We start from the raw sequence: 27,736 nt of genomic DNA on the forward strand, positions 1-27,736 counted from the left end.
CCTGTCATCGGGAGGAGTGATCACTGTCATGTCACTCGTAGCCCATCCCCCAACAGTTAGAATCACTCCCTAGGACACACTTAACACCTTCCTCGCCCCTTAGTGATCAACCCCTTCCCTGCCAGTGTCATTTACACAGTAATCAGTGCATTTTATAGCACTGATCGCTGTATTAATGACAATGGTCCCAAAATGGTGTTAAAACTGTCTGATGTGTCCTGCCGTAATAACGTTACTAGTAAAAAATAAATAAATATTAAAAATGCCATAAAACTATCCCCTATTTTGTAGACGCTATAACTTGTGTGCAAACCAATCAATAAACGCTTATTGCGATTTTTTTTACCAAAAATATGTAGAAGAATATATATCGGCCTAAACTTTATTTTTTTATTTATTTTTGAGGGATATTTATTATAGCAAAAAGTAAAAAATATTGCTTTTTTTCATATTTGTCGCTCTTTTTTTGTTTATAGTGCAAAAAATAAGAACAGCAGAGGTGATCAAATACCACCAAAAGAAAGCTCTATTTGTGGGGAAAAAAGGACATCAATATTGTTTGGATTCAACGTTGCATGACCGCGCAATTGTCAGTTAAAGCGATGCAGCGCTGAATCGAAAAAAATGGCCCTGTCATTGGGCAGGCAATTCTTCCAGGGGGCTGAAGTGGTTAAGCTGATAAAACATCAAAGGCACCGGAGCTGGGTCCCAGGACATGTGTATCATCATACACAACCAAAAAGAACCAGCGCTGCTACCAGCAGGAGATTGGTAACTCATTTACATTTCCTTTTCTGCACAAACATGGACACTTGTGTTACTCAGGTTCAATTACTGTGGAACCTGAATAAAAAATCCCCCGTTTTACTGGGACCCCTGTGTCCTGGGACCCCCACCTCCTTCATCTGTGTATGCCTGCTTAAGCACTTGGGTTGCCCCAAGAAATTTTCTTGGTTTTCTGGGAGCATATTACCCACTGTCTGACTTGGATCTTGTAGGGACCATAGGACGATGTGCCGCTAGACTGTCTCCTGACGAAGTGACAAATTGAGGTCGCAAAACTAGTAGAGACCAAGAGACTGTTGTCTCATGACCCCAACTTTCTCACCGTGACCCCCTCTTGCTTGTTCATAAGGGATTGCACAACCGGTGACCTGATTGTGGTCAAACATGTTTGTACTGTCGTTTTAATGTTATGTTTTTTTTATTCTGTTTGATGTATTTATGTGAATAAAAATTTTCTTACAATTTAACTAATGTGATTCATCCTGGTTGTTTCACAACCAAATCTTTACCGTACCGGTATAGTCCTCCCTGCCCATTTCTCTCTGTAGGAGCCTCGGGGACTGTGGGGAATCCCTGGGACCCCTTATTCTTTATTTAAAACATCAATGTCAACAACACAAATAATTCACCATTCATTATCCAGTATTCCAAAGGTTCCAAAAGTATTTCAGGGCAACCAATATGCTATATAGAAGATTTAGGTAAGACAGGCCAGCCTGCTCTGCAAGAACTGCCTCTCTTTATTGTGAGCTTACGCTAGAGCATGGAGAATCTATAATTGTTTTCCAATTTTTTATAACATTTTCAGGTTGCATTTAATTGAACATAAGTGTATTTTTCAAACATTACATGTTTATCCATTTCCAGGATCCAATCTCCAAGGGTTGGAGGGTTGGGTGAAACCCAATTTAAGAAGCGAGATAAAAATTGCACGTAGACTTTAGAAATCAGGCCCTTTGTTTTATTAGCTTGGACTACACTATCCAAAATAGGAGTTTTAAAAATAAGAGACATTTGAGGTCCAACCATGGGATTTGAAAGCGACTATTAATTGTAGGTACTGGAAAAACCACCTCCGATCCACTTTGTAGTTCATACAAAGCCATTGATATGTTTTCAGCACTCTGTTGGAGCAATCCCAAATTGTTTTAATTTTAGTCATATTTATTAGACTAAAATATAATAGGTTTAGTTAAATTGTAATGCATTATTTAAGCATTTCTCTAGAATTACCAAACTCATTATATACTGCTGGAGTAAAACAAAAATGAATATCATGTTATTATTTATGGTATTAAGGTTTGAACAAATTACGCTACACAGACACTCTTGACGGTGGTCTGAGGAGGCCTGTAATGCATTCAGTGCTCTGGGCGGTGGTCTGAGGAGGCCTGTAATGCATACAGTGCTCTGGGCGGTGGTCTGAGGAGGCCTTTAATACACACAGTGCTCTGGACAGTGATCTGAGGAGGCCTGTAATGCATTCAGTGCTCTGGGCGGTGGTCTGAGGAGGCCTGTAATGCATACAGTGCTCTGGGCGGTGGTCTGAGGAGGCCTTTAATACACACAGTGCTCTGGACAGTGATCTGAGGAGGCCTGTAATGCATACAGTGCTCTGGGCGGTGGTCTGAGGAGGCCTTTAATACACACAGTGCTCTGGGCGGTGGTCTGAGGAGGCCTTTAATACACACAGTGCTCTGGACAGTGATCTGAGGAGGCCTGTAATGCATTCAGTGCTCTGGGCGGTGGTCTGAGGAGGCCTGTAATGCATACAGTGCTCTGGGCGGTGGTCTGAGGAGGCCTTTAATACACACAGTGCTCTGGACAGTGATCTGAGGAGGCCTGTAATGCATACAGTGCTCTGGATGGTGGTCTGAGGAGGCCTGTAATGCATACAGTGCTCTGGGCGGTGGTCTGAGGAGGCCTTTAATACACACAGTGCTCTGGACAGTGATCTGAGGAGGCCTGTAATGCATACAGTGCTCTGGATGGTGGTCTGAGGAGGCCTGTAATGCACACAGTGCTCTGGACGGTGGTCGGAGGAGGCCTGTAATCAGGGCCGCTGATAGGCCAGTACAGCTGGCCCAGTTGTACCGGGCCCGGCTGGCAGGGGGGCCCGGGCAGCCTCGACAGAACCAATTAATGTTATTAAAAAAAAAAAACCTCCACAGCCCTGACCGCTAGTCATCTGTCCACCAAACAAGCCCCCCCCCCCCCCCCCCCCCCCCCCTCCGCCGCTTTCTACGTTTTTTTTTTGGCTCAGTACCTGCCTGCTTGTTCCGTTCGTAGGCGGCAGCAGGTAGGGACTATTTCCTCTATTTCGGGCGCGGAAGAATATCTCTTCTCTCTCCCGCGCCCGCTCCTCTGCTCTGCTCAGTCTGCAGAATCAAGTTCCGGACAGCTTGTCCTTCCCTGGCGCCGCGGAGTGATTCTTCTCCCTCCACGGCGCCAGGGAGAGAGTGAGAGAAGGCAAAACAGCACAGGCAGGAAAAAAAAAACACTTTTTTAAATTGTGACACTCGACTCCAGGCAGCGAATCCAGGAATCCAGGCAGGCAGACAGCACAGCAGCCAGCGCTACTACTACAGGAGGAAATGACTCTGTCCTGGGGCCAGGAATCAGGATAACAGGTATGAATGTACTTGTTTGGGGGGGGGGGGTGGCAAGATCTATTGTCTGCAGGCTCACTCCAATTATTATTTCAGGCCTGGCTACCCCACTGTAGCGGAAAGTAATGACAAAAAGTAAAAGTAATCGGCTGTTTTTTTTTTTTTAGTCTAGTAAATCTAGTAAATTTTTAACATTACATTCAGCCGAGTTGTCCTAATGACAATCGGCTGTTTTTTTTTCCCGTACATACCGTATTTTACCGCCGCTTCCGGGTATGTCTTCTGCGAGACTGGGCATTCCTATCTGATTGAAAGGCTTCCGACGTCGCATACAGTGCGTCACGAGTTGCCAAAAGAAGCCAAACGTCAGTGCGCAGGCGCCGTATAGAGCCGCACCGACGTTCGGCTTCTTTCGGCAACTCATGATGCGCTGTATGCGACGGTCGGAAGCCTTTCAATCAGATAGGAACGCCCAGTCCCGCAGAAGACATACCCGGAAGCGGCGTTAAAATACGTTATGTACGGAAATTAAAAACAGCCGATTGTCATTAGGACAACTCGGCTGAATGTAATGTTAAAAATTTACTAGACTAGACTAGAGTCCCAGAAAACAGGGCCCCAGGCGCAACCTTTAGGGGGGTGACATTCCGTGCCTCCTCCTAGTTTTCATTTTCTGTGTCCCCGATCTCACCTGCCATGTTTGGTGTCCGGTGCCCTGTGATTGGGCGTATGGGGGTCATGTGCGGCGTGGGGCTGGCCTCCGCACATGACCGCTATACGCCCAATCACAGTGCGACGGGAAATACGGAGCCGCCGGAGCTGCGGTCTTCCCCTCCGCCTGTCTCTCTGCTCTGTGTCCCTCAGCGGCAGAGGGGCAGGGCAACTCGGTTCTAAGAGATGGGAGCATGGATGATGGCTGCAGGATTAGGGAGGAAGTGACTCAGCCAACAGGTGTGTGCTTGCTTGGGGGGGGGGGGGTTGGATTCAAGATCTACTGCAGCAGCATCTATACATTATGGCATTGGCGACATGGGTGGCACTGTCTGCAGGTAGCACATGCGTTTTGGGCCATAATGCATATGCTACCTGCAGACAGTGCCACCCATGCTGCCAATGCCATATTGTGCTGCTGACAGTGTCACCCATGACGCTGATGCCATAACGCATGGGCTGCCTGTCTGCAGCACAATATGGCATTGGCGGCATGGATGGCACTGTCAGCAGGTAGCACATGCGTTATGGCATAAGCGCCATGGGTGGCACTGTCTGCAGCACAATATGGCATTGGCTGCATGGGTGGCACTGTCTGCAGGCAGCACATGCGTTATGGCCCATAACGCATGTGCTCCTAGCAGAGACAATGCCGTAATGTGCTGCAGACAGTGCCACCCATGACGCTAATGCCATAACGCATTTTCTGCATGCAGAGACAGTGCCACCCATGCTGCCAATAGTATTATGCCATTTGCGGCATTGGGTGGCACTGTCTGCAGCACAATATGGCATTGGTGGCATGGGTGCCACTGTCTGCAGGTAGCACATGCGTTATATTCCATAACACGTGCTGCCTGCAGAGTGCCACCCAATGCCGCCAATCCCGTAATGTGCTGCAGAGAAAGTTTCAAGGCGGGGCCAGGGGTGGGGCTAAAGGAGGGACCAGGGGTGGGGCTGAAGGGGCCCCATCAGGTAGGCTGTACGGGGCCCCATGATTTCTATCAGCGGCCCTGCCTGTAATACATACAGTGCTCTGGATGGTGGTCTGAAGAGGCCTGTAATGCACACAGTGCTCTGGATGGTGGTCTGAGGAGGCCTGTAATACATACAGTGCTCTGGATGGTGGTCTGAAGAGGCCTGTACTGCACACAGTGCTCTGGATGGTGGTCTGAGGAGGCCTGTAATGCACACAGTGCTCTGGACGGTGGTCGGAGGAGGCCTGTAATGCACACAGTGCTCTGGATGGTGGTCTGAGGAGGCCTGTAATGCACACAGTGCTCTGGATGGTGGTCTGAGGAGGCATGTAATGCACACAGTGCTCTGGATGGTGGTCTGAGGAGGCCTGTAATGCACACAGTGCTCTGGACGGTGGTCGGAGGAGGCCTGTAATACATACAGTGCTCTGGACGGTGGTCTGAGGAGGCCTGTAATGCGCACAGTGCTCTGGACGGTGGTCTGAGGAGGCCTGTAATGCACACAGTACTCTGGATGGTGGTCTGGGGAGGCATGTAATGCACACAGTGCTCTGGATGGTGGTCTGAGGAGGCCTGTAATGCGCACAGTACTCTGGACAGCACGGCACACCAGTAAGCATGCTATGGTCGCTACCTTGCTTGCTGGGAGGGGAAACAGTAAAGGGCTTTACAGTCAGAGCTCAGAGGAACCCTGAAGTTTGTCTGTGTATGCAAGGCGCAGCTATCCATAAGTATATATTTTTCACAACTGTTGCACAGGTAATTTATTACTATTATTGCAATAAATGTAATTTTACTTTTCTAATGAGGACAGCTGTTATGCTGTTGATATGTCCTTTAAGAAACTCTAATATGAACTATGCTTAATCTCCGTGTATTCAGTTTCAGGTTGCTTTGGTGTGCCTTTGGCCACCGCTTTGGAAAACTTGATTGATGCGTAGTTGACATCATTTAAATTTGAGGACTGTGGATTTTCAGCTGCCTAAAAGAAAAAAAAATATAGGAAATAATTAAAGCCCAATCAAGCGTTTAGCTTAAAGTGTTACTAAACCCAGGACTCTGCATTCACTATATCTGGATTCCCACAGTACACAGGACATGGGAAATGCAATTATTTTAGTAAATATAAACTGCTAAATACCCGTTCTCATCAGCAGTATATAGCAGTCTTGGGACTTCTATCAGTGTCTGGTTAAAGCTTGTAGGCAGAATTTTCATTCTCCTCTGACTGTCCTATGAGGCTGCATCACCTCTGACCCTCTGTCTGGACAGTGCTGATTGGCCCTGTACTGATCACATGCACCCTCCCAAGAAAAAAAAAATACTCTCTAGCAATGCACACCAAACTGAGCATGTGCAGCTTGCCCCAAGGATCTGTACTGTCAGGAGGTGGTTTGGGGACTGTGGAAGAAGAGGAGGATCAGAGAAGACAGGATCAAACAGCCTTTTTACACAATGCAGAGGATTAACCCTTTAGGTTCCACAGTTAGTATAACAAGCATGCCTTACTGTATATACAGACTGAGGCCCAGATTCTCAAAGGACTTACGACGGCGCATCGCCATGTACGCCGTCGTAAGTCCTAATCTGACCCGTCGTGTCTATGCGCCTGATTCTTAGAATCGGTTACGCATAGATATCCATTAGATCCGACAGGCGTAAGTCTCTTACGCCGTCGGATCGAAACTGCATGTTTTTTTCACCGCTAGGTGGCGTTTAGGTCGAATTCCGCATCGAGTATGCAAATTAGCTAATTAGCGAATTCCCGAAGGTACGCGCGGCTGTCTCAGTAAAGTTATGACATTTACGTTAGGCTTTTCCCGGCGTAAAGTTGCCCCTGCTATATGTGGCGCAACCAATGTTAAGTATGGTCGTCGTTCCCTCGTCAAAATTTAAAAAAGTTACGTCGTTTGCGTAAGTCGTCCGTGAATGGGGCTGGACGTCATTTACGTTCATGTCGAAACCAATGACGTCCTTGCTACGTCATTTGGAGCAATGCACCCTGGGATATTTTACGGACGGCGCATGCGCAGTTCGTTCGGCGCGGGGACGCGCTTCATTTAAATGATACACGCCCCCTCCCCGCCGAATTTGAATTCCGCTGGGTGATTTACGCTACGCCACCGCAACTTTACAGGCAAGTGCTTTGTGAATAAAGCACTTGCCTGAAAAACTTGCGGCGGCGTAACGTAAATCGGATACGTTACGCCGCCGCAGATATACGCCCAGTGTACAAGAATCTGGGCCTGATTTTATTGTTGTGGGTTCAGTAACACTTTAAATCAGCTAAATACATTCCATGTGCACCAAAACAAAAAGGTTTGTTTTTTCAGGAAGAGAGTAGAAAAGCCTATTCTCTGCCAGCTTGCTATAGAGAACTACTTTCTCTCTCTTTGTGGAAGGACAGATCTCTCTACAGAGGTGCAACACCCCCCCCTCCCCCGCCCCCCCCCTGCTGATTTAGACATTTAGTTCTGCAATCATTAACCACTTCAGCCCCGGAGGATTTGGCTGCCAAATGACCCGGCCACTTTTTGTGATTCGGCACCGCGTCGCTTTAACTGACAATTGCGCGGTCGTGCGACGTGGCTCCCAAACAAAATTGACGTCTTGTTTTCCCCACAAATATTTCTTTCTTTTGGTGGTATTTGATCCCCTCTGCGTTTTTTTTATTTGTTGTGCTATAAACAAAAAAAAAAAGAGCGATTTTGTATCGTGACTGCGACATCGGACACTTTTGCTGCTATTTTGGGACCATTGTCAGTTATACAGCGATCAGTGCTATAAAAATGCACTGATTACTGTGTAAATGAAACTGGCAGGCCAGGGGTTAACCACTAGGGGGCAAGAAAGGGGTTATGTGTGTCCTAGGGATGTGTTCTAATTGTGGGGAGGCTGGGCTACCTGTGGCGCAACACTGATCACTGCTCCCGATGACAGGTAGCAGTACATCAGTGTCCTGTCACAAGGCAGAACAGGGAGATGCCTTGTTTACGCAGGCATCCCCCCGTTTTGCAGCTCCGTGGCACAGCGGCAAATTCAAAGCAACGTACCTGTGAGTTGTTTTGCGCAACCATGCCATTCTGCCGACGTACGTTGCTTTGCACAGCCATGCCATTCTGCCAACGTATATGTACAGAACGCGGTCGGCAAAGTGGATAAAGCTCATGTCCCCAATTGATTGGAAAGCTCTCGTTTTGACTCTGGGAGAACATGACAGAGTGCTTCCACACAAAGAACAAAGGGCCAGATTCACAGAATAGATACGACGGCGTATCTCCTGATACACCGTCGTATCTCTTGTCGTATCTATGCGGCTGATTCATAGAATCAGTTCCGCATAGATAGCCCTAAGATCCGACAGGTGTAATTGACTTACACCGTCGGATCTTAGGATGCAGTACCTCGGAGGCCGCTGGGTGGAGTTTGCGTCGTTTTCCAGCGTTCGGGTATGCAAATTAGCAGTTACGGCGATCCACGAAGGTTTTCGCGTTCGTTACGTTGGCGCAAGTATTTTTTCCCGTCGCAAAGTTAAGTGTGCTATTAACATGGTGTAAGATTACTCCACCATGTTAAAGTATGGCAGTTGATTTTGAATTTTTTTTTTTTCCGGCGTAAGTACGTTACGCACGTCGCGATTCACAAACACGTCATGCCGCCGCAATTTCGCGCAAAGCACGTCGGGAAAATTGCGAACGGAGCATGCGCAGAACGTCCGGCGCGGGAGCGCGCCTAATTTAAATGGTACACGCCCCATTTGAATTGGGTGGGCTTGCACCGGACGGGTTAACGTTACACCGCCGCAAGTGTACAGGTAAGTGCTTTGTGGATCAGGCACTTACACTGAAAACTTGCGGTGGTGTAACGTAAACGGGTTACGTTGCGCCGCCGCAATTGTACCTGAATCTGGCCAATAGTTCTTTCTCATCAGCAGGCTGGCAGGGGACAGGCTTTTCCACTCTTTTCAACTCAATGTAATTTCGTACACTGACTTGTAATCTTGGTTTCTGAACTTGTGCATACAGTTGGCTGTCATCTGGTGGAATGTCTTGAGATGAATGAAATTCTCCGGGATGGTTAAGATCTGGCTTCAATGCTGGCTGGCACCTAAGGAAAAAAATATAAATAAATGCCCGTGACTTGGGATTTGTGTTCAGTACACTGTTTGTGTCTGTGCGATAGCATGTTGTACATGTGCACAGTCAGTTATCCTGAATGACACCCAAAAAAAAAAAAGCAGACCATTACTACAGCTTACCACAAGCACAGATATAAATACAGTACTGTCTAGCAGTAGTAATAATAAAAAAAGTTAAAAACAAACTAATATAAGAAAACAAATTATAAAAATAATCATTATAAAAATTATTATCATTATTTATATTATTATTATTATTATTATTATTATTATTATTATTGTTATTACAAAATACATAAATACCTAAAAAAATATATAAAAAATATATATATATAAAACATAGGAAATGTTTTAATAGTGTGCCCAGTAATTAAGACAGGTTTTTTTTTTTTTACGCACATACGTGACTACCAATTGTATTGGAATAAGACCTACAGTAAAAGTGTTATCCCAAATCTTACCTTGACCAGAATATGAAGATTATAACAACAGTAATAAAGCTGATGGTGACTCCACAGGCTACCCCAATGAGCACTTCTCGAACTGTGGTTTCTGTTAAGTGGAAACATTATATGAATGCTCTGATTAGGCTTTATATGTATATCACCTACTGGCACTCAACAATTTGAATTTGACTGTCATCATAGATCAACTATTACATATAAGGCCCCGTACTCACGACCAAACATGTCTGCTGAAACTGGTCCGCAGGCCAGTTTCAGCAGACATGTTTGGTCGTGTGTGGGCGCGAGCGGGCCGAATTCCAGCAAACATTTGCCCGCCGGGCCTTTTCCCAGCGGACAAATATTCCTGGACTTGTTTTAAAACAGTCCGCTGGAACCCTGCCCGCTCGGACATGTACGGTCGTCAGTACAGACCTACCGTACATGTCCAGGCGCCCGCCGTCCCTCGCATGCGTCGAATGACTTCGACGCATGCGTGGAAGCATTTTAAAGGCGGCCCGCCCACGTCGCTGCGTCATTGTCGCGGCGACACCGCGTCATCGACGCGGCGACACCGCGGACACGCCCCGCGTATTGTTTACGCGCGGACTTCTGTACGATGGTGTGTACAACCATCGTACAGAAGCCCTCTGGCAGACATGTATGGTGAAAACGGTCCGACGGACCGCTTTCACCATACATGTTTGGTCGTGAGTACCCGGCCTAAGTGTTAGTGTTGCTCACGAATATTCGTATTGCGAATATTCGGCTCGAATATGGCATATTCGAGTATTCGCGATATATTTCGAATTTCGCGGTGAATATTCGCTATTCCGAATATTCGAATTTTTTCAATTTTATTTTTAGAACAGATCACATCCTAGAGATCTCCATCGACGTCTAAAAGCATTGCTGGTATGATTAGAGACCTTGGGCCGAGTAGCTGAAGCGATCATTTTATCTTGCCGAAAAATCGCAATGCGATTATTCGGCAATCGGAATATCGCGCGATTATTTTCTCCGCCCTTCTTTTGCATCAGAGCCAATCAGAGTTCTCCTACCGCAGTTGTCGAAATTCCGCAATAAATATCGCATTCGCATTTTGCGAAATTTCGATAAAATATCACGAATATTCTGAGCCAATCAGAGGGCTCCTACCGCAGTTGTCGAAATTCCGCAATAAATATCGCATTCGCATTTTGCGAAATTTCGATAAAATATCACGAATATTCTGAGCCAATCAGAGGGCTCCTACCGCAGTTGTCGAAATTCCGCAATAAATATCGCATTCGCATTTTGCGAAATTTCGATAAAATATCACGAATATTCTGAGCCAATCAGAGGGCTCCTACCGCAGTTGTCAAAATTCAGCAATAAATATCGCATTCGCATTTTGCGAAATTTCGATAAAATATCACGAATATTCTGAGCCAATCAGAGTGCTCCTACCGCAGTTGTCGAAATTTCGCAATTATTTTCGCATTCGCAATAGCGAAATTTCGCAAACATTTCATTTCGATAAAATATCACGAATATTCGAATTTAGCGAATATTTCTCGAATATTCGGCTATATATTCGTGATATATCGCGAAATCGAATATGGCAGAATGCTCAACACTAATAAGTGTAGGAGGAATCATTTTCAAAGGAATACTTTTGGAAATGGGTAAAGTATGTATTTTTTTTCTTCCAATCTAATCAATGGGGTCTCTTTATTATCACTCCCTAAGGGTTTTCTCACTGAAATAATGAGGCTGATGAATGGAGTTTGTAGTTCTTCTGAAAACGCGTTCCTATAGTAAACCTTCACTTACTCCCTCGGCAGTGCTTCTAGGCTGTCCTACCTTCCCTGCACGGTACTTTCTTACAGCAAAGCTCTCCCAGCCCTACTGCGGACACCAGTGGTCCTGCATTTCACATATGGCTTTGCATCCCGCTCCCAGAGGGGGCTTCCCTCTCCGCACCTCCAATGGCTTCTTCTTCACCAAGCCTCCAGCGGGTCCAGCTATCCATCTTCCTGTGGCCAAGGAGTTATTCTACCATGACACGCCTGTCATTGCCAGGGCCGTCTTTAAGGCAGGGCAAAATAGGCAGCTGCCCTGGGCCCTGTCATTGTTGTGGGGCGCAAAGCAGCTGCCTCATACTTGCCAACTATTTCAGTTTAAATTCCCTTGTCCCTTGACGTTTTAGTCCTGTGCTGTGTCCTGATATCTCAGTGTGAAGTGATGCTACTAATGCTGCCCTATTGTTGTGTACAGATGACTCACCTGCGGACCCTGTATTTACATGTAAATAACCGTCATTGATATGTAATGCCAGGGCCCTATCGTTGTTGTGGGGCCCAAAGCAGCTGCCTCATACTTGCCAACTATTCCAGTTTAAATTCCTTTGTCCATTGACGTTTTTGTCCTGTGCTGTGTCCTGATATCTCAGTGTGAGGTGCTGCTACTAATGCTGCCCTATTGCTGTGTACAGATGACTCACCTGCAGACCCTGTGTTTACTTGTAAATAACTGTCATTCATATGTAAATTGCGGCAGCATTCATATGTAAATAGCTGAGACCGGCGGCATTCATATGTAAATAGCTGAGACCGGCGGCATTCATATGCAAATAAAGACGGCATTAATATGTATATCATGCCCCTCTGCAGTGAAGAGATGATGTGCTGTAACCTCTAGCAACCAATTAGTTATCAGTGTTACTGTACAGTAAACTCTAGCAACCAACTGAGCTAAAGCTGTGACGCTAGGTTCGGAACTGCACATGCGCAGCTCGGGCCTGGAGATGGCCGAGACCACCCAAGTGCCTGCAACAATGTGTCCGGGCGGTGTCGATGGGGGGCGGGTCTGGTGGAGGCGGTGTCTAAGTGCATTGTGTGATGTCATGGTGCAAGGGAGCCGAGCGGCCGGAGCCTCGTGTGTGGGTCTGCAGGATGGGATTAAAGCAAGCCGGGTGTGGGACTGTCAGTGCTGTTTGGACTGAGAGGGAACTGAAGGGACCACCTGGCATGGAGAGAGACTGTCACTGCGACTCAGGAGGGGACGTGCTGTGTCAGGGATCTGTGCTGTTGCACACTGTTGTCAGTATCACTGTGAGAGTCAATTTCATGTGTGCATCATCCATTCTAATTTCTTGTCCTCCTGAGTCCTGTCCTTGAGCTACTTACCGTATTTATCGGCGTATACTGCACACTTTTTTCCCCATAAAATCAGGGGAAAATCTTGGGTGCGCGATATACGCTAATAGCATACCTCGGAGGGGAAGGAGGGGGACGGGCGCCCCGTCATCTCCTCTCGGCTCTCACTCGGCTGTCACGTCACACACGCACAGTCCCGCCTCCGCCACCAGCATTGGACCATTGTTCTGTCTGTCACAGGAGATGGTCCAATGCCGATGGCGGAGGCGGGACTGTGCATGTGTGACGTGACAGCCGAGTAAGAGGAGATGATGGCTCGGTGATTTTTCCGGCGGGCACTCGTCCCCCTCTGAGGTATGTGTGTGAGAGCCGCATGACCTATTCAATATCACTCGAATTATTCCCCCTTATCTAAGAAACTTGAGGTTGATCTCCAAATGTGGTCAGTATATGATCTGTCCTCAATTGGCAGGGTTATTTCTATTAAATTGATGTTGCTACCTAGAGTGTTGTATTATTTTTGCCCATTACCTATCGATTTGAATGGGGCAGACTTATTGAAGCTACAAGCTAAACTTATTGTTTTTTTTCCAGAAAATTCCCTCTTAAAATTGGGGTGCGCGTTATACGCCGGCGCACGTTATACGCCAATAAATACGGTACTTACTATATGAAAAATAAAATAAGAAATATGCTTTTTGCCCTAATATCTACCTTAAATCACATTGCTAATTGCATATTGTACTTATTTGTAGCCTAAATACTGGAATTTGCACCTAAAACTGTAATTTTGTAACTTTTGTAACTGCCAGTAAAAACGTGGCTGTGCCAGTAAATTTTGGGTGTTGTGTCAGTAAATTTCAATCTGGTAGGTTGGCAACACTGATTGCATGTGATTTAGTATTTTGCTCTGTCATTAATACTTTTTATGTAATAAACCTACCCTGCAAGGAAACCACGTGTTGTAGGTGTTGTAGGTCCGTTCCCAGCTCATTCCATGCTAAACAAGCGTAGGTGGTAGGACTCATTATAGTAATATGCAGAGTTGATGATGATTTACTCCTGTTGACAATATTATTTTCCTTGTACCAAGTAACATCGGCTTCTGGGTTACCGTCTGCTCTACAAATCAGAGTTACAGGCTCCTGTCCACCTACATTGTCATACCTAAGAATAGTTTTATTTTCTGCAAGTCAAAAATATACAAAATTATAATTAATAACTATAGCGGAGAAAAAAAATGCCATCATTATTGCAATTAAGAAACTATATTTTGTTTTTGATTTTGTTTTGTTTTAAATATGTGGCAAAATCAAATACCAGAATACAGCAATGCTTTATACAATGAGCAGAATCTCGTCAGGAAAAAAATGTTGTTTTTCCTGACGAGGTTCTTGGCAAGAATCTCTTGCCGCCCGAGTGTACAGACATTCCATTTAAAAGAACCGTGGTTCTTTTGAATGGCAAGAATGCGGTGACATCATCGCGTACGACGAGCATGTGTTCGTCACATTCGATGCCCTCGCCGCCATCTTGCTGCACCCTACCTATGCCTAGGAAGCTACCGCGCATGCGTCAAAGTCATTTCGAGCATGTGCGGGTTTCCACGGCGACAGGTAAGCATACACACTCTCGGGTTTCTCGGCAGGATTCTCGGCCGAGAATCACAACGAGAAAATAGATAGCAGGTTCTCTATTTTTCTCGTCGAGATTTTAGGCAGTTTTCTTGACGAGAAACCTGAAAGCCTCGTACACACGCTTGGTTGACTCGGCAAGAAAGCTCTGCCAGCAGTTTTCTTGCTGGTTCTTGCCAAGTAAACCGAGCATGTGTACAAGGCTTCAGAGTTAAAAAAGGTTCTCTTGGTTAATTATAGTTGTCGTTCAGTCTTTTAGTCCGTGACCTCATGGACCATAGCGTGACAGGCTTTTCTGTCTTCCACTGCCTCCTATAGAGAGCTTAACTTCATGTTTATTGTTTGGATGATGCTATCTATTCATCTTGTTTTCCTTCCATGTTTCCCAGCATCTGGGTCTTTTCCAATGAGTCCTCTCTTCGCATTATGTCGCCAAAGTATTTGAGTTTCAGCTTCAGAATCTGTCCTTCCAGTGAATATTCAGGGTTCATTTCCTTCAAGATTGGCTGGTTTGATCTTTTAATTGATATGCAGTAATGTCTGGCAGCTTACCTTTCCCTCCATGTGTTCATTAGATCATTAGAGGCCAGACTCTCTTATCTGGCTGCCTTAATCATCTCTCCTCCCTGTATGGCTTCACCCCAGGCCATCCCAGGAACTCTATATTAACCAGTGCACTGCAGGTCTGCCTTGCTGATCAACGTTGTTTGTTAGCATTGTGTTCCTGCTTGCCGTGTGCTACGTTAATCTCTGTGTACCGATTTTGGCTTGTCCCCGACTACTCCTGTTTGCCTGTGACCATGACCCTTAGTTATCCCCGTCTGCTTTTTGCCCCGACCTCAGCTTAACCCTCCACTTTCTCTTGTGTCCTGAGTGGCTGCTTCCCCTCTCTCCCTGCGGAGCGTGACCTGGGGGACTCCGAGGACCGCGACCTGGATTCAGTTGCAGCGAAGACTTATCTTAGACTGATCTTAGACTCTGTACCCTGGGGATTCTTGGGCTCAAGCTTTCTGTAGGATCCCTGTTTGTGCCCCAGAGAACCTCTCCTCCATATCCACTCTGTGGTCCATCCGCAGCAGTCTGCTATAGGGTTCACTACCTTGCAGTGCACTCCTGACTCCAACGGGGTGCATTTGTCATCTGGCCACAGGTGACCTGACAGATCTTCTTGCCATCCATTGGGGCTTGCAAGAGTCTTTTCCAACATTACAGTTCAAAAGCATCAATTCTTCAACATTTAGCCTTCCTTATGGTCCAACTTTCACAGCCATAGGTTACTACTGGGAATACCATAACTTAGGGTGATGCCTCTGCTTTTTATAATGCTGTCAATGTTTGCCATTGCTTTCCTCCCAAGAAGCAAGTGTCTCTTAATTTCATGGCTACATTCACCGTCTGGCGTGATCTAGGAGCCTAGGAAGTTATATCTGTTTCCATTTCTTCTTCTTCTATTTGCCAAGGAGTGATGGGACCGGTTGCCATGATCTTAGTTTTCTACGTTTTTAGTTATAGTACAATTTACAAAAGAACCCGCTGCCTATATACAAATGTTAAATGTCCCTTGCAAACATAAGTGACATTTGGGATTCAACCTGAATTTGCGGCTGATACCAGCAGATAATGTCACGTCTAGTGTTAATCCACAATTACTTAGTCCAATATTTTTCTCTACATTTTTTTTCCATGACAAAAACAAAAAATACCTCTTCTTTCCCCCCCTAAATATGGCTTATATGATGCACATAAACACCTTTCATTCTTACCGGCAGTTGTGACAGTAACTGAGGGAGTATCTGTAATTTAAAATAAATGTAAATTAGAATCCAGGACAAATATGAATGTTAGAGATTTGTATTGCTGTTTTTCATAAATTGCTTACTAAAAATCTGCAATAAAAAATCCACTTTCAAAATAATGTCTCCTGCCCATGTCCAATACTCGAGGCAATCAAGGCAAAATTGCGCTGTGATTGGAGTGCCATTAAAAAGTAATGACATCGCAAAATCTTTCTGTGATTTGCCGCAGTTTGAATTGCAACGAATATGCCTACGATTTGGATTGCTCAGGTGTGAACGGAGCCTAACCAACCAACTTCTAGGGTTTATAGCTCTGCTTTGTCAGGCTGGAATGAACTGCTGTCCAAAATGATTAGCATTACCTTTCTTGTTTAAAGCAGAAATTAAAGTGGTTGTAAACCCTAATGCCGCGTACACAAATGTTCGATGGGAGCTTATTGTTGGAAATTCCGACCGTGTGTAGGCTCCATCGGACATTTGCCGTTGGAATTTCTGACAACAAAAATTTGAGAGCTGGTTTCTTAAATTTTCCGACAACAAAATCTGTTCTTAAAAATTCCGAGCGTGTGTGGACAATTTGCGTGCTCTGAGTCAAGTACGAGACGGAAGTGCTCGGTCTGGTAAAACTAGTGTTCATAATGGAGATAGCACATTCGGCACGCTGAAACGGACTGAAGAGCACGAAGATGAAAAGTGTGAATCGTCTCTCACTAAACTTCTAATAACACGAGATTAGCAGAAGGTGCCCAAAGTGTGGCGCACTTGCTATGGAACTTCCACTTTATTGTGCCGTCATACATACTGTACGCGACCGCGTTCTTGACATTCACAATTTCCGACAACATTTGTGTGACCGTGTGTATGCAAGACAAGTTTAAACCAAAATCCGTCGGAAATGTATCCACGGTTTTGTTGTCGGAATGTCTGATCGTGTGTAAGGGTTTACTACCACATGATCGTCCAAAGCTGTACTAATGTGAGCTAAAGTGTACAGTGGACTGTAGACTTACAAAGAACGTTGAGTTGAATTTGTTTAGAGGTGACATTCTTCCCAGTCTGGAAGGTCACCCTGCAGGTCACATTTGTCTGGTGGTCGCTCTTTGATGGGATCAATTTTACAAAAGATTAATTATTCCAGGTTCCGTTATGATCACTCTTCATCCACTGAACATTTGAAGGTGCTTTAGTACAATTCCCAGGCAGTATACATGTCAGATTCGCCTCCTCACCTGCGATCAGCTTCCTGTTCATTATGATTTGAGGACGGACTTTGAGATCTGTGTAATATACAGGACATGGTGAATTATAAAACCGTAAACTATTTACATGCCAATCCTAATAAATGTTACTGATTATTATACAACCATAATACATCATTGATTGTTTGGGCTAAATTTAGATCAAAAATGATGATCTTAACCACTTCAGCCCCGGAATAATTCACCCCCTTCCTGACCAGAGCACTTTTCACAATTCGGCACTGCACGTTTTAACTGAAAATTGCATGGTCGTGCGATGTGGCTCCCAAACAAAATTGGCGTCCTTTTTTCCCACAAATAGAGCTTTCTTTTGGTGGTATTTGATCACCTCTCCGGTTTTTATTTTTTGCGCTATAAACAAAGATAGAGCGACAATTTTGAAAAAAAAAAGCAATATTTTTTCTATAATAAATATCCCCAAAAAAGATATTAAATGTTTTTTTTTTTTCTCAGTTTAGGCCGATACGTATTCTTCTACATATTTTTGGTAAAACAAATCGCAATAGGCGTATATTGATTGTTTTGTGCATTTTTATTATTAATTTGTTTTTTATTAGTAATTGGGGCGATCTGCGATTTTTATCATGACTGCGACATTATGGCGGAACACATCGGACACTTTTGATGTTATTTTGGGACCATTGTCATTTATACAGCGATCAGTGCTATAAAAAGGCCTACTGGTTTTCATCTGGCTCAGACTTGTAAAAAAAAAAAAGCTCAAATATTTGTGATGTACAGAGCAGGTTGGAGAAGGATTATTTTCTTTCTCAACAAAACTGAAGATTATCAAAAAAAAATCTAAAGAGAAAAAATAGAAATATATATATATTTTTTTAATGAATTAAATTTTGTAAAATGTTGGATTTTGACTTAGAAATCAATCAACATCTGATGTGGGTAGTTTCATTTCATTGGGCCTGTCTTACTTTCCTCAGACTGGAAATGGTACGACCCACTGTCTTCTCTGCAATACAGCTTATTATAATCTTTGCAATATACAGAGCTGACGGGAAAAGGACTGTAATTTCTCTAAACTGAACTGTGGTATTACTTTAGCAAAACTAAAAGAAAAGATTTATGCCCTGTACACACGATCGGTCAATCCGATGAAAACGGTCTGATGGATTCTTCCATCAGTTATCCGATGAAGCTGACTGATGGTCAGTCGTGCCTACACACCATCGGTTAAAAAAACGATCGTGTCAGAATGCGGTCACGTAAACCACGTACGACGGCACTATAAAGGGGAAGTTCAAATCCAATGGCGCCACCCTTGGGGCTGCTTTAGCTGATTTTGTGTTAGTAAAAGACGATTCGCGCTTTTCTGTCTGTTACAGCGTGATGAATGTGCTAGCTCCATAACGAACGCTAGTTTTACCAGAACGAGCGCTTCCGTCCCCTAAGTTAGTCTGAGCATGCGTAGATTTTTAACCGATGGACGTGGCTACAGACGATCGTTTTGTTTTTTTATCGGTTAGGTATCCATCAGATAATTTTAAAGCAAGTTCCATTTTTTTTAACCGATGGATAACTAAGCGATGAAGCCCACACACGATCGGTTTGGTCTGATGAAAATGGTCCATCAGACCGTTCTCATCAGACGAACCGATCGTGTGTACGTGGCATAACAGTGTTTTTTTATGATTTTCTGAGCTTACAAAACTTTGGATTCTGACTTACAACATGTAAAAATGTATTAAAGCCTATAGTATGTCATTCATACAAACATACCGGTAACAGTCACAGTTACGGTTGTGTTTTTATAGTTATAATTATTCGGGCTTGTCTCATTTTCTTCAAAATGGAAATGATATGACCCAGCGTCTTCTCTCCTGGCATCAGTGATGGTCAGTGTACAATCTCCATTGTCTGGATTTCCCACTGCATGGAAGTTTGGTTTTGTCCCCTTCCTGGATTTATTACTATACGTAACATAGATTCCAGTAGAATTTCTCCATATGCCAGTAGAGTTCGTAAATTTTGTCCTGCAACCAGCAGTAAAGTTACATGGAATGGTGACACACAGACCCTCCTGCACAGTGACATTGTTGGCCATTCGGATAGAATATCCAGATAAGTCACCAGAAGTGACACCTACGGAAAAAAGAAGTATATAATATTATAAATGTTTATTTTATATTTTCCTGTAGTATGCCCCGTCCTTTTCCCCTTTACTTTTTTATGCAACACTCTATCTCCTTTTGCTATGGCACTGCCAAACAGTGCAGAGTCTTATCCATGCCGTTTTCCCTGACAGGTATTATCACACATAGACGGTCTCTATCCTGTAGACATATGCAGTTTGTTTCGTTCTGAATTGAAATTCTGATGAATTTTTGTTTTTTGGAAGTTCTGATGAATCCGAATTTCCGAATTACAAGGATATCGAATATAAACAAATCTGATATAACGAAAATAAATTTGGACGAAATTCGAATTCAAATAGTTTTCAAATTGTTTTCGAATCCGAATAGTTTTCAAATTCGAATAGTTTTCAAATTTCCAAAGAGAATAAAATAGAATAGAAAATAAAGGAACAGAATAGAAAAAAAAAGTAGACTAGAAAATAATATAATATAAATAAAAAATGTAATATAATAAAGTAAAACCAAACAAAATAGAATAGAAAATAAAAGAACATACTGTAAAAGACTAGAATTTCTTCACTGTGGCAATGTCAGTGATCATCTGTTCCCTGATATAGGGAACGACGATCACTGATGTCACACGTCCAGCCCCGCCCCCTACAGTTAGAAACACATATGAGGTCGCACTTAACCCCTTCAGCGCCCCCTAGTGGTTAACTCATAAACTGCAATTGTCATTTTCTCAGTAAGCAGTGCTATTTTATAGCACTTTTCGCTGTGAAAATTACAATGGTCTCAAAAATTTGTCAAAATTGTCCGACGTGTCCACCATAATGTGGAAATCACAAAAAAACTTGCTGATCACCGCTATTAGTAGTAAAAAAAAATATTAATAAAAATGCAATAAAACTATCCCCTATTTTATAAACGCTATACATTTTGCGCAAACCAATCGATAAATGCTTATTGCGATTTTTTTTACCAAAAATATGTAGAAAAATACGTATCGGCCTAAACTGAGAAAAAATTATGTTTTTTTAATATCTCTTTTGGGGATATTTATTATAGCAAAAAGTAAAAAATATTGAATTTTTTCAAAATTGTCACTCTATTTTTTTTTATAGCGCAAAAAATAAAAATCGCAGAGGTGATCAAATACCACCAAAAGAAAGCTCTATTTGTGGGGAAAAAAGGACGCCCTTTTTTGTTTGGGAGCCACGTCGCACGACCGCGCAATTGTCAGTTAAAGCGACGCAGTGCCGAATCGCAAAAGCTGGCCAGGTCATTTACCTGTATAATGGTCCGGGTCTTAAGTGGTTAACTAAAAGATAATCAAAATAAATTATAAAATTTTCTTTTATATTTTCCTGTAGGATGCCCCGTTTTTGTCCCCTTTATATTTTTATGCAGCACTCTATCTCCTTTTGCAATGGAACTGAAAAACAGGTGACCCTAAGTCCTGAGAGCGGGGTCCTATCCATGCAGTTTTCCCTGACAGGTATTATCACACATAAATGGTCTCTATCATGTGCAGTTTGTTTCGTTCTGAATTGATATTCGGACGAAGTTTTGTTTTTTGGAAGTTCGGAATTACAGTAGTACCGAATATAAACGAATCCGAAATAGTGAAAATAAATTTGGATGAAATTCGAATTCAAATAGTTTTCAAATCATTTTAGAATCCGAATCGTTTTCAAATTTGATCAGTTTTCAAATTCGACACGTTTTCCAATTCGAATTTGAATAGTTTTCAAATTTGAATTCACAAAGGGTTCCAATTCAAATAGTTTTCCAATTTCCAAAGAGAATAAAATAGAATAGAAATTAAGGGAAAACAAATAGAAAAAAAATAGAATAGAAAATAATATAGTATAACAGAAAAGAAAAGAATATAATATAATAGAGTAAAACAAAACAAAATAGAATTGAAAATAAAAGAACAGAATAGACTAGAATATAATAGAAACAAATACAAAAGAATAGAATATAACCTTCTCCTGAAATTCAAATTTCAAGTAGAACTAGAAAAACTACAATTTCTGGGGAAATTGTGTGAAGTGTTCTTGCCTCTACCAGTAGTTTACAACTGGAGTGGGTGGAGTAACTGGGTGGAGTGGCTTGAGTAACTGTTGTGTGGTTGGAGTGGCTGGAGTAACTGTGGAAAGGTTGGACTGGGTAACTTTATGGAGCTGTGTGGGAGGAGCTATAATTCCCCTCAGCGTTGTGTGGGAGGAGCTACAATTCCCCTCAGCATTGGCAGGAAACCAATGTTTCCTGGCAACACTCATGCCCTGTTTATGCAGGCTCTAAGCACAGGCCAGAGCATTTTGCCTCTCCTGAATACTTTTTATTCTTCAAACGTCGTATTTTAAAAACTATAATTTTGACCTACATTTTGATGCATAGTATGTCTCTGAAATATTAAAATTGAAGGCACAGTCGCAGTTTAGATATTGCCCTTAAAATTTTAGGTGTCTAGAGTGTAGTTTCAATGAATATCAATGGATGGCGTGAGTTGCAAACAAATGGTCATATTGTGGAAACTATCAGGACTATGGCTTAGCCGTGGACATGTGTAGTGGCAGCAGGGATAGCTGAACGTTTTGATATACACTCTAGTTTCGCCATTCATTTCTATGGGACAAATTTTGCTGAAAAAATGAAGAAATTTTGTGAACCATTCGGCGAAACGTTCCCCAAAGTAATAGCACGCCAATCGGGAATAATCCGCACGTTTCGTTATATTACTTGTCTATGTAGTGTAAAAGGGTGGTCAATTTGGCTATAATAAGAACTAGAAAAGATACAATTTCTAGGGAAATTGTGTGAAGTGTTCTTGCCTCTACCAGTAGTTTACAACTGGAGTGGGCAGAGTAACTGGGTGGAGTGGCTTAAGTAACTGTTGTGTGGTTGAAGTGGCTGGAGTAACTGTGGAAATGTTGGACTGGGCAGAGTAACTTTATGGAGCTGTGTTGGAGGAGCTACAATTCCCCTCAGCATTGTGTGGGAGGAGCTACAATTCCCCTCAGCGCTTTGTGGGAGGTGCTATAATTCCCCTCAGCGTTGCCAGGAAATCAATGTTTCCTGGCAATGCTCATGCCCTGTTATGCATGCTCTAAGCACAGGCCAGAGTATTTTGCCTCTCCTAAAATACTTTTTATTCTTCAAACGATCGTATTGTAAAAACTCAAAGAGAATCACAAGACCCAGACCTACATTCTGTTGCATAGTATGTCTCTAAAATATTAAAATTGAAGGCACAGTCGCAGTTTAGATATTGAACTTCAAATTTTAGGTGTCTAGTTTAGGTGTCTAGAGTGTAGTTTCCAGGAATGTCAATGGATGGTGTGAGTTGCAAACAAATGGTCATATTGTGAAAACTGTCATGACTATGGCTTAGCCGTGGACATGTGTAGTGGCAGCAGGGATAGCTGAACGTTTTGATGTAGATGGGCTTGAAAATGAGGGATTGGTGGCAGTTTAGAAATCATGTCCTGATTTTTCAGCTTTTGTCAGCTTACACTCTAGTTTCGCCATTCATTCCTATGGGACAAATTTCGCCGCAAAACAACAATATTTCGTGAACCATTCGGCGAAACGTTCCATAAAGTAATAGCACACCAATCGGGAACAATCCGTACGTTTTGGTATATTACTTGTCTATGTAGTGTAAAAGCTGTAGGAGGAGTTAGGGTGGTAAATTTGGCTAGAATAAGAATAATAATATATATGCGAGATAACAGTAAGTGGTCTTGCTATGTAAGAACACTTAATAAATTTGAATACATAAGAAAAGAATAGAATAGAAAATAATAGAATACAAAAAAAATGAATAGAATATACTATAATAGAATAGAAAAGAATAGAATAAAAAAAACCAATAGAATATAACTGGAAATGGTACGACCCACTGTCTTCTCTGCAATACAACTTACTAGAATATTTGCAATATACAGAGCTGACGGGAAAGTGACTGTCACTTCTCTAAACTGAACTGTGGTATTACTTTAGCAAAACTATAAGAAAACATTTATAGTGTTTTTTAAATGATTTTCAGAGCTTATAAAACTTTGTATTCTGACTTACAACATGTAAAAATGTATTAAAGCCTATAGTACTGTATGTCATTCATACACACATACCGGTAACAGTCACAGTTGTGTCTCTATAGTTATAATTATTCGGGCTTGTCTCATTTTCATCAAACCGGAAATAATATGACCCAGTGTCTTCTCTCTTGGCATCAGTGATGGTCAGTGTACAATCTCCATTGTCTGGATTTCCCACTGCATGGAAGTTTGGTTTTGTCCCCTTCCTGGATTTATTACTATAAGTAACGTTGTTATTTCCAGTATAATTTCTCCATATGCCGGTAGAGTGTGTAAATGTTTTCCCAATACCAGCAGTAAAGTTACATGGAATGGTGACACACAGACCCTCCTGCACAGTGACATTGTTGGCCATTCGGATAGAATATCCAGATAAGTCACCAGAAGTGACACCTACAGAAAAAAGAAAGTTCTCTGAATAGAGAATACAAGTAGTCCTGTTTAACAAACATATAATATTTATTAACTAAAAGATAATCAAAATAAATTATAAATATTTATTTTACATTTTCCGCGCCCCCTAGCGGCTTTAAATGACAGGACATCATATGACGTCCTGTCAGAATAACTGAGCTACTTTGCCACCGTCATTTAACGGCGGCTGGTAGTATACTGGTTAAACTCTTCTTTTATATTTTCCTGTAGTATTCCCCGTTCTTTTCCCCTTTATATTTGTATGCAGCACTGTATCTCCTTTTGCTATGGCACTGCCAAACAGGTGACCCTAATGCCGCGTACACACGATCAGAATTTCCGATGGCCTAAAATCCGATGGAATTTTTTTGGCGGAATTCCGTTCAAGCTGTCTTGCATACACACTGTCATACCAAATTCGGACCGTTCAAAACGCGGTGACGTAAAACACTACGACAAGCCGAGAAAAATGAAGTTCAATGCTTCCGAGCATGCATCGACTTGATTTTGAGCATACGTGGGTTTTTTCTCCGTCTGAGTTGCACACAGATGATAGGACTTTCCTATCATTTTTTTTCCATCTGGAAAAAAATAAAACATGTTATTTTTCTAAACACCGCCTGGGCCCACATGCGATTGGAATTTCTGATGAAAAAGTCCATCGGACTCTTTTCATTGGAAATTTCCGATTGTGTGTACAAGGCATTAGTCCTGAGAACAAATAGGTAGATTCAGGTAGATAGGAGCAAACTTGCGGCGGCGTAGCTTAGCCTGTTTAGGCTACGCCGCTGTAAGTTAGCTGGGCAAGTAGATGATTCTCAATGTACTTGCCTGCTAATATACGGCGGCGTAGCCTAAAGCGGCCGGCGTAAGAGCGCTGAACTCAAATGTCTTGGAGGGGGGCGTGTTGTATGGTAACAAGGATTGACCTCACGTTTTTGATGTTTTTTTTAAATGCGCATGCGCCGGGCGCCTACATTTCCCAGGGTGCATTGTGGCTAAGTACACCGCACGGGCCTATTGATTTTGACGTGGACATAAATGACGTAAAATTCGCGGACGACTTACGCAAACGACGTAAAAAAATTGAATCTCGCGGCGGGAACGGCGGCCATACTTTAACATTGTTATTCCACCTAATGCGTTACGGAAACGGCGTAAAACTACAGCGGCGGCCGGGCGTACGTTTGTGAATCGGCATATCTCCACATTTATATATTCTACGCCGACCGCAATGGAAGCGCCACCTAGCGGGCATCCGAAATATTGCAATCTAAGATAGGACGGCGCAAGCCGTCGTATCTTAGATATGTTTAAGCGTATCTCTGTTTGAGCATACGCTTAAACATAGGTCGGTAGATTCTGAGTTAGGTCGACTTATCTACTGATAAGCCGGCCTAACTCTTACTGAATCTACCTAATAGTCTTATCCATGCAGTTTTCCCTGACAGGTATTATCACACATAGATGGTCCCTATCTTGTAGACATGTGCAGTTTGTTTCGTTCTGAATTGATATTCGGACAAATCCGAATTTCCAAATTACAATAGTACCGAATATAAACAAATCCGAAATTACGAAAAAATAAATTTGGATGAAACTTGAATTCAAATAGTTTTCAAATACTTTTTAAATTCAAATCGGTTTGAAATTCGAAAAGTTTTCCAATTCAAATTTGAATAGTTTTCATATTTGAATTAATTTTTTTTTTTCCAATTCGAATAGTTTTCCAATTTCCAAAAGAGAATAACAGAAAATAAAAAAATTGAATATAATAGAGTAAAACAAAACAACATTTTTAGAAGAACAGAATGTATTAGAATATAATAGAAACACATAGAATAGAATAGAAGAACAGAGAAAGAATATAACCATCTTCTGAAATTTGAATTTCAAATAGAATAAATTTAAATACATAAGAAAATAATAGAATACAAAAGAATAGAATACAAAAAAGAACAACATAGAATAGACTATAATAGAATATAATAGAAAATAATAGAATAAAAATAGAATAGAAAGAATATAACCATTCCCCAAAATTCAAATAGCATCAATTTGAATCTGAATAGAATAGAAAAGAAATAGACTAGGATAGAAAAAAACAGAATAGTATAGAAAAAAAATTGAATAGAATAGAAAGAATAAAACCATCTTCCAAAATTCTAATTGAATAGAAAACAAAATAATAGAATAGAAAAGAATAGAATAAAATAAACAAATAGAAAAATAATATGATACAAAAAAAACAATAGAACAGAATAGAAAGAATATAAACATTTCCCAAAATTCTAATGGAATCAATTTGAATTTGAATAGAAAATAATAGATTAGAATAGGACAAAGGTTATCCATTCTATTATTTTCTATTCTATTATACTCTATTCTATTCAAATTTGAATTGATTCTATTTGAATTAAGGGAAATGGTTATATTATTTTTATTCTATTGTATTCTACAGTTTTTTACTCTTTTCTATTCTATTCGAATTCCTGAAGATGGTTATCCACTTTTTATTTAATTCATTTTTTTAATAATTTCTTTATTTTTGCATTTATACAAGGGCAGGAAAAGGATAATTAAAATAAACCATCTTTACACAATTCAACATGTCATTCCTGGATATGTACAACAAAAGGTAAATTGATATGTTCTATTCCCCCTAGTCCTAACTGCTGCCCCCTCCCAGGATAGTATCCGAAGGGGGAAGAGAGAACAAAGTGAGTCAATTAGTCTAAACCACAACAAGCTAAAAGAAAAACAAAGAAAAAACAAGGAAAACAGAGAGTGGAGAAATAGGATAACTCTTCTCCTCTAAGATCCACCTCCAATGCTATTGCTCTGTGCCTGATCATGGGGCGACACTATCCCATTCTCCTGCCTACAGTAGGTGACCGCAATATTGTGTCGATCTCGCTCTCTTTCTCTGCGAGATTAACCACCTACGAGCTCCGTTGTGGGAGCCAGCTCCGAGCCGGCTCGCCACGATGGAAAAAAGCCGACATAGAAGTGACAGGGATCCGACTTGGATTTCCGCCAATTCTAGCCAAGGCGTTTGGTATGAATCATGAGTGGGAACTCCACGCCAAATTTTAAATAAAAAAACGGCATGGGTTCCCCTCCAGGAGCATACCAGGCCCTTAGGTCTGGTATAGATTGTAAGGAGAACCCCTATGCCGAAAAAACAGCGTGGGGTTCCCCCACATACCACCCCCTCCTGAGCCGTACCAGGCCACATGCCCTCAACATGGGGGGGTGGGTGCTCTGGGGCAGGGGGCACCCTGCAGCCCCCCCTCACCCCAAAGCACCCTGTCCCCATGTTGATAAGGACAGGGCCTCTTCCCGACAACCCTGGCCGTTGGTTGTCGGGGTCTGCGGGCGGGGGGCTTATCAGAATCAGATACCGGCCCCCCACCCTAGGTAAATGAGTATGGAAAACATTGTACCCCTACCTATTCACCTGGGGGAAAAGTGTCAATAAAATAAACACACAACACAGGTTTTTAAAATAATTTATTAGTCAGCTCCGGGGGTCTTCTCCGCTCTCCGGGGGGTCTTCTCCACTCTCCAGGGGTCTTCTTCCGTCTTCTCCGCTCTCCGGTGTAGTCTCGACGCTCCCCGGTTCTCCTC

At 42.5% G+C, this 27,736-nt stretch overlaps 1 protein-coding gene across 1 annotated transcript; it reads right to left on the minus strand.

The window, feature by feature from the left end:
* Positions 1-5,930: 5,930 nt before the first annotated feature.
* Positions 5,931-15,780, minus strand: LOC120915794. The gene is made up of 5 exons (XM_040326591.1): positions 15,729-15,780; positions 13,748-13,990; positions 9,683-9,773; positions 9,070-9,190; positions 5,931-6,065 (listed from the first exon to the last, which is right to left on the minus strand). The coding sequence occupies exons 1-5, from the start codon at positions 15,778-15,780 to the stop codon at positions 5,931-5,933; spliced, it is 642 nt and encodes a 213-aa protein (XP_040182525.1).
* Between the last annotated feature and the right edge of the window lie 11,956 nt (positions 15,781-27,736).

The sequence above is a fragment of the Rana temporaria genome, chromosome 10 (genome assembly GCF_905171775.1).
Source record: "Rana temporaria chromosome 10, aRanTem1.1, whole genome shotgun sequence".
In the NCBI taxonomy this organism is placed as follows: Eukaryota; Metazoa; Chordata; class Amphibia; order Anura; family Ranidae; genus Rana; species Rana temporaria.